Consider the following 7,739-nt stretch of genomic DNA (forward strand, 5'->3'; position numbering starts at 1 on the left):
TCGCTGCTACTTTGAACAGACTAACAGAGGTCAAAATATTGCTATTCACTTAACAACCATGCATAAAAGCTTTATCCCATGTTTCCCTTGTATTACTGCAAAGTGCTGCGCTTTCTCACTCCCCACAAAAGAAGATAGGATCAAAAGGTGCTCCGCATCATGCAGCATCAAGCTAGCATGGTATGTGTCAAACGGAAGCAGGAATCACCTCTGTTAGTCTGCTCAAATGGTGAGTGTGAATAACAACAATAAGATCATTTAACTCTGTGATCATAAGAAAACTTTCCAGTAATAGTGAGCCTCTTCTGAAGCACAAGGCTGCTTTGTCTCATCTAATTTTACAAACAGAATTGCTTCTCTTTAAACTGTTAGGAAGGCTGAAAACTTAAGCTATTGAATACAGTAATTCTATGCGTTAACGTTCAAACAGCATCAGCGTGGTGATATGCAAAACAGATCTGTCATTGTGATACTGAATTTTGTGCTGTCTTCTGGTTTGGTACATGCTGCCGAGTTACTGGTGGTATACATTGGTGTGTAGGCTGTAGAACCTGAGCAGGTGTAAACTGGCACGGTTCCTTCAGAATCAGAGAATTGATTGATACCAGCCGAGGATCCTGCCCACAATATTTATTGCATATGGGAACACCTCTGTTGTCGCCTAGTATTTCATGTTTGTTACTATGCAGCGCATCGTGGCTACACATCACTTTGTGACACAGCAGAGAGAGAAAAGGCAAACTTTCTACTTCAAACCAAAGGTCTTTACCGCTTGAGCTACTTTAACGTGCAGTATAGGTGCTATGACACATAGTTATGCAGTTCTAATTCTAGCCAGTAAAGAGCAGTGGTGTACATATGCACTGACCAGTTCATGACAGTAATTTAAATGGGGTTTGTCATGTCGGCTGACACAGTTCTAATATATCTCACGGTCTTCACCTTAGGACCACATGGCTCTTAGTTTCCATTTAATGGGGAAAAAAAATGCAGACTCCATTTTTTTTCCCATTCAGTGCCCCACCTGTGTTCTGTTTTGAGAAGACCAGGTATTTAAATATTAAATATACTATGCAGTGTCACAGAATTAATGGCCTAGATGAACATGCCGAGACAATTGCTGTGCAAAACCCATCATCATGACTTAGTTTTTACACACTGCTCGTGGGGAGGGCTAAAGTTTTCCAAAGCACCAAAGTCCCACTTTGAAAAGAGACTTAAACACGTGGGAGCCGAAGTCCCATTGACTTTCAATGAGGGAAAAGGGCAGACACTACAGTTTAGTGGACTGTAACTCAGGGGCCTGGATTCTATTCCTGACTCTGCCCCTGGGTGGCCTTTGATAAATCGCTTCATTGCTCTGTACCTCAGTTTCCCCATCTGCAGAATGGAGATTGTAATCCTTTCTAAAGCACTGTAAGATCTACCCATGGAAAGCGCTATACAAAAGCGTGGCATTTATTATTAGGTGCTTTGGAAAATGTTATCCTAGACTTGTAGCAGTGTCGAGAACCTTGCAAGTTCCCTGGAAGGGAAAAGGGCATGCAGAGCGCTCAGCATCATTGAAAATCTGGTCAGAAGTGTTTTCTCCCCCTTCCCCGCAGCCCCCTTATTAGAAAAAGCAAAACAGTAAAAATAAAAAGAGCTTTTCTCTTTGGAAAAATTGAAGTCTTTAGCTGTAGTTATCACAAAGAGGGACTCCAGCCATTCAAGCAGTACAGGTATGGATAGTACTGGTAGCTGTTGTTATACACAGAAATCAGAGCGGCCCTGGAGACATCATCCTCTTTAACGACTGGGAAAACAGAGTTCTTATCGAGTCCACTGAGTTCTGAGGCTAGCTGCTTCCTTTTGGTCTTGTACCTTCTGTTCTGGAACCAGATTTTCACTTGGGTTTCAGTGAGCTTCAAGTTCTTCGCCAGGTGGGCTCGCTCCGGGGCGGACAGATATTTCTGATGGCTGAACTTCCTTTCTAACTCGATGACCTGAGTATGGGAGAAGGCTGCCCGTGAGCGCTTTTGCTGCTTCGGGGTCCTTTGGTTGCTCAGTGAGGATTTCAGAGGGTTTTCACAGTCCGACAGGTCGGTCTCCGTATATGCCTCTGGGGGAAGGAAGAGGGGAGTTAGACGCCAGAAAGGAATCAAAACAGCCTGTTCTCAGGCGTTTTCCCTGCAGAGAGCACACAATTCTATTGTCATCCTGGAGACGTTTTTACATGCTCACGCGAGCTTAAAAATTCAAAAACCTTTGGTCTATAATTCTCCGCCTGCCCCTGAATTTTGATACAGTGTTCTCTCTGAGCCAGATTTTCAAAGGTATTTAGGCACCTCACTCCCATTGCTTTAAGTGGGAGTTAGGCACCTAAATGCTCTTAAAAATATGTCCCTCTGTTGTTAAAATGCCTTTTTCTTCTGTACTCACAATGGGTGTCACCATTATGGGGCCCTGACTGGGGCTCCTAGGCATGATTGTAATACAAATAAAACAGTGATGCCAACTCTTGGGATTTTATTGTGAGTCTTGCAATAGTTGGTGTTTTTCTTAAAGCCCTAGATCCTGGAGTCCTGTGATTTATGTGAGAATCTCAGCTTTCACTTTAAAAAGGTCAGTTTCTACTCTTATGTTGCAGAGAAAAGTTTGGAAATGTGAAGTCAGTGCTCCCCAAAGGCTCAGATGGCAACTATAAAGCAAATTAAAAAACAAAACAAGACCCCACCATCCTCATGATGTAGGGTTTGTTTTGTTTTTTCAAGGCATAACTCCCGAGTTTTGAATGCTTGGGAATGGCAGCCCTAGTAATTTGTAGTCATCGGCCAACATTTGCAAAGATGGATGCCCAGTTGTATGTTCAGGCACCCATAAAAGTGGGTCTGATTTTCAGAGGTGCTGAGCACCTGTTACTGTCGTTGAAACCAGGCCATGATATATATAAAAGCCTTTTTTTTTTTTTAAAAAAAAAAAAGCGCCCTTATTCAGGTGGATCAGGATAAAATTAGGGGCCCAGTTCTCTTCCCACACACTTCTCTTAGTTCCATAGAGGTACTGCTACTTTCCACTGCTTTAATTGGCAGCAGGATCAGTCCCTTAGCACCTAACTTAAGGCACCCAAGTTTGAGAATTTGGGCTCTCGACTCAGTCCTACCTCATCCCCGTGAATGGCAAAGCTTCCAGTTCACATCAATGGGAACAGGATCTGGATCCCTCCGCAAGTTACCATTCAGGTGGGAGTTTTACTGCCAGAAGGCTGAACTTCTGATATATTCAGGGTAACGAGATCGGAAGTGTCTCTTTTCTGCTGCTCTTTTTGCTGTGGCATTGCTGAGCAAGTTTAGAGGGATAAGGAGGATACCTGCCACGTGAAAGACACATGCTGGTACATGCTTGTTTTAACGTGACAGGAGAGCAGAGCAAAGGAATTAGGGCATCGTTGATGGACATCACAGCTCAGCAGTGTAGCAACCAGACACGTCACCTAAATCTTATTTCCAGTAGAATCATTCTGTCACTTCAGCCCCTATCCAGACAGGTGCTGAGTGCCCACAGCTCTGATCGAAGACCGTGGGAGCTCGGAGTACTCTGCACTTTTCAGGATCAAGCCCTCCATACCTAAAACCCACAGTCCGAAAGATTTCTTAAAGAGACAGCCTCAGGTTAAAAATAAGAACAGCAATGCCCTCCTCTGTGGTGCTAAATGACACCTACGATTACTAAAACCGAATGAACCTTAAAAACAAATGAACTTGTCACTATTTACGCAGTTTGTTACTTTTTTTTTTTTTTTTTTTTTTATTTCATTCAGCGTGGACGATGGCAATAGGCCAGTTTCCCATGGTGAAATGTTTGGGATGGAAACAATGGGTTATGCCTCATCTGGTGTAAATCGGTTTAGCTCTGCTGAAGTCAGTGGAGTTGTGAAGATTTACAGAAGCTGAGGATCTGGCTCAATGTAAGGGATTTTTTTTTTAAAGTACATTTCCAAGGGAATTTCTCCCCCTTCTTAAAGAAAGGTTCATTGAAACCTTTCTCTTGATCTTCGGTTTTGCGAAAACTTGTTTTAACGTCAGGCCCAATTTCACCTGGAAAGATCCCTTGTCACAAGAAGGTGATTGATTAAAGTGTCTTTTATTATTACGATAGTAGTTCCTGAATATCTGGATTGCTGTAGAAATGAAAAATAGATCAGTCCCTTCCCCCAAAGAGCTTACATGTGTGTGTTTCCCCCTTCTTGTATATCAAACACACAATGGAGAGAGACTGTAGCAGTCCCTGGAGAGTGCAGTGGTTTCCACTGCTTCCCCAACACCAACAATTTAAAAAAAAAAAAATGTAGCAGCTTCTTTCTTACCCCCCTCCCTCAGTCATGTGCCAGAAACTTGTTGATACTGAAATGGCACCATTCTTTAAAGGAAGCGCCATGCTATCTTGAAAGCATTACCTTCGCTGCCCCAACCTCGAAATACACAGGTCCAGAAATGCACCAGCTTAAAAATGACTCCTCGGCCGGTGCATGACCAGTAAGATGCCCATCACCGTGAACCCAGCCAATACTTTATTGTTAGGTGGAGCCCCAGTCATGCACCAGGACCCCCTTGTGCTGGACAGACACAGAACGGACAGCCAGCCCCTGCTACTCCAGGAATGGGATTTTAAGACCTGGTGTTAGATTCAAGTATTCAGTGATGGTGAATGCAGCAACCTCCCCAGGCCGGAAGACAAATAAAGGGAGCGTCCAGGAGCTCTTTAAACACGCAGCTGCGGCACTAAGTGGGGGGCTCTTGTTTCAGTCTTTCTGGGCTCTCCCGTGGACTCAGGCGGGGCCATACATATATATAATTCTCCCCCCCCCCCCAAAAAAAAATGGTGGGGCGAATTTGCAGTGGCCCAGCACCCACACTGGTTGAGGTGCCTAACTAGGAGCTGAGCTCTTCTTGGGGGGACGGGGGGGGGAATAGTCTGTGCAGACAGTGGCTATTTCTATTGCTTTCCCCCGGCAGAGACCCCACGTGCGCGCCACTGTCGCCTGAGTCGGAGCTGCCCCCGCGGCACCCCGAGAACCGAGCGCTCGGAGGTCAAGCTCCAAGGCGGAGAAGCTGCCCCCGCTTCGGGCTGCAGGGTCTCTGCTGGCCGGGACGGGGACCCGGGATATCGACAGCCCGGCGCGCGCGGGGACCGCTTACCTGCGGCTGGCGCTCCTGCCTGCTCCTGGGCCGGCGGGGGGACCCCTGCAGGGAGGGGTGTCCCCGCCGGCGGCCGGGGAGCGGAGCTTGCACCGTCCAGCGCAGGCTCCGAGCGAGAGGCACCGCAGCATCCCCGGCTCTTCCTCCCTTGCCCCGCAGCTCCGCGGTCGGCACCGTCCCGCAGAATGTCCTGGATGAGGAAGGACGTGAGCGGCTTGGAGGAGAGGGGCATGGTCTGCAGCGAGCCCTGGGGGTGGCTCTTGCCCTCTGAGGGCTCTGTGCTGCTCTGTCCCTCCGGCCTCCCTGGAAGGGGTGCCCGAGAGCTCATCTCCCTCCCCGCAAGGCCACCAGGGAGAAGCCCACAGGCACTTTCACTTTGCAACACTCCCTGCTTTGCATTTATAAGCCAGCCAGCCAGCCAAGCCTCCCGGGTCTGATTGGAGCCCGGGGCAGCAGTGAACGCCCTCGGCTACCTTTCTGGGCTCCCACCGCTCCTGAGCACTTGATATATTCTCAGTGCCAAGGGAAACTGCCATGCCCCGGCTGCTCCTGGCATGCTGTGTCCGTGGGGACTTGCAAAGTATCTCTCTTCTATCTCAATCGTAAGGCTTTATATTGGTGCCCATCACCTTGGTATCGGAGAGCCTTCCACTTCCAAGCAATAGCAACTGTCAGCAGGGTAGCCGTCTTAGTCTGTAGCCGCAAAACGAGGGGTCCGGTGGCACCGTAAAGGCGAACAGATTTATTTGGGCCTAAGCTTTCGTGGGTAAAAAAACCCTGTATCTGAAGAAGTGGGGTTTTTTTAGCCACGAAAGCTGATGCCCAAATAAATCTGTTAGTCTTTAAGGTGCCACCGGACTCCTCCTTGTTTTAATCAAGTTCCTAGTGGACTTTGTGTAGTCTCTGGCATCTCTCCCTCTGCTTGTGGGGGCTGGGGGGGGGGGGGGGGGGTTAGGGCAGCCCTGCGTGTCAGTGTTGGGCTTAGAAGGTGGTGTCGGTTGTATGGTGGAAAGTAATTTGCATTGTTTGTAATACTTATTTATAGTAGTTTGGGTATTAGATATTTAGGCCTTTTATCGGTGTTTAATAACAAGTGCTATTTTTCTGTGGGCCGTGTTAACATGATAGAATCTTTTGGGTCAGAAATAAAGCCGAGATCCTGATTCACAGTGGGCTGTGGCCTATATATTTTGTTGTTGTCATTGTAGGAGAGGGTCTGAGCTTTGAGGTGCTCAAGTTATGCAGTTGGTGGCAGAGCTGGGGTAGGATCCATGAGCATTTGCACATTGTCACATACCTGTGCTGTGGGGATGGTGGGGACTCTTACATCAAGTTATAGCCCCTAAACTCTGACAGTCTCCATTTTTCATGCTTGCAGGAATTCCTGGAGATAGACACTTAAGGCAGCCAGTAGTGGTCAGAACAGGGAAAAGAGCTGTATGTCTGTCTTTTCTCAATGGGAAGCAGCCCTTGCTATTCTCCTGGGATACTGTATCCCTTTGTGTACTTGCAAACCCTCATTCGATCCTCTTGCATCATCCTCTGTTGTTTAAGACGCAAATATGCGACCACTTCTCTCCCTCGTCAGTTTGGTGTTTGCTCACAATTAGTGTTTGGCCACTACATGATTTGACCCCAAATACAGGGAGGAGTTGAGTATTGTGGGGAGCAAATCTTTAGTTAAATTTACAGGATCAAATTCATCTCCGCTGTAATTTCCTTAACTTCACTGGAGTTAGCCCAGTGTTGAATTTGGCCCATGCAGCTCTGGTAAGGTAGCAAACTTTACAGGAATATTTATGTAAAACCATCATAGATGATGGACTAAAATTCTGCTTTGGCTTCTGTTGACTTCCACGGGAAGCGCTTCTTTGAGAACAAAATTTGCCCTAAGGTCTAGATCCTCAGTTGGCAGGAGCGGATTTACCATGAAACAAACCGTGCAGTGGCACGGGGCCCCCCAGCAATGCAGGACAAATATCTGACAGCCTGCCCCCGAGTCCCGGCCGGCGGTGCAGCAGACGCAGGCAGGCTGCTTGCATGCCGTGGCCGGTGGTCCCACGCTGCTCCCAGAAGCGACCGGCTGCTGGCTCGTCTCTGCGCGCAGAGGGGGAGGCGGCTCTGCATGTTGCCCCCGCCCCAGGCAGCGCACGGAGACCCGCTGCCCCCCTCCCCACAAGGGGCACACAGACATGTGCCAGCAGCAGGGCTAAGGCGGCTCTCTGCCTGCTCCGCCTCCCTCCCTTCCCCTGTGCTGCTTCGCTCCCAAAAGCGACCGGCATGTCCCTGCGGCCCCTGGGGGGGAGGAGTGACTCCGCGCACTGCCCCAGCCCCAAGTGCCGACTCCGCAGCTCCCATTGGCTGGGATCTGCAGCGAATGGGAGGTGCGGGGGTGGTGCCTGCGGGCAGCAGCACGCAGAGACCCTCTGGTCCCCACCCAGCCTAGGAGCCGCTGCTGGAGGGGTGTGTGTGCCAGTCATTTTGGGAGCTGCGCTGCCCAAGGTAAGCACCGCCCCCCTCCAACCTCCTGCCCCAGCCCAGAGCCTGCCCCCCACACCCAAA

General features: G+C 48.8%; 1 protein-coding gene across 1 annotated transcript; it reads right to left on the reverse strand.

Annotated features, from left to right (window-relative positions):
- Positions 1-511: 511 nt before the first annotated feature.
- Positions 512-5,409, reverse strand: NKX3-1 (NK3 homeobox 1). The gene is made up of 2 exons (XM_074939903.1): positions 5,178-5,409; positions 512-2,101 (listed from the first exon to the last, which is right to left on the reverse strand). The coding sequence occupies exons 1-2, from the start codon at positions 5,407-5,409 to the stop codon at positions 1,686-1,688; spliced, it is 648 nt and encodes a 215-aa protein (XP_074796004.1). The 3' UTR covers positions 512-1,685.
- Between the last annotated feature and the right edge of the window lie 2,330 nt (positions 5,410-7,739).

Source organism: Natator depressus, chromosome 26, assembly GCF_965152275.1.
Source record: "Natator depressus isolate rNatDep1 chromosome 26, rNatDep2.hap1, whole genome shotgun sequence".
NCBI lineage: Eukaryota > Metazoa > Chordata > Testudines > Cheloniidae > Natator > Natator depressus.

Bases quoted from the DNA above. Each gene is read 5' to 3' on its own strand.
- NKX3-1 (XM_074939903.1), bottom strand. From the start codon at position 5,409: ATGCCCCTCTCCTCCAAGCCGCTCACGTCCTTCCTCATCCAGGACATT. The intron at 2,102-5,177 runs GTAAGCGGTCCC...TCCTTCCCCCAG, and splicing joins GGCAGGAGCGCCAGCCGCAG to AGGCATATACGGAGACCGAC.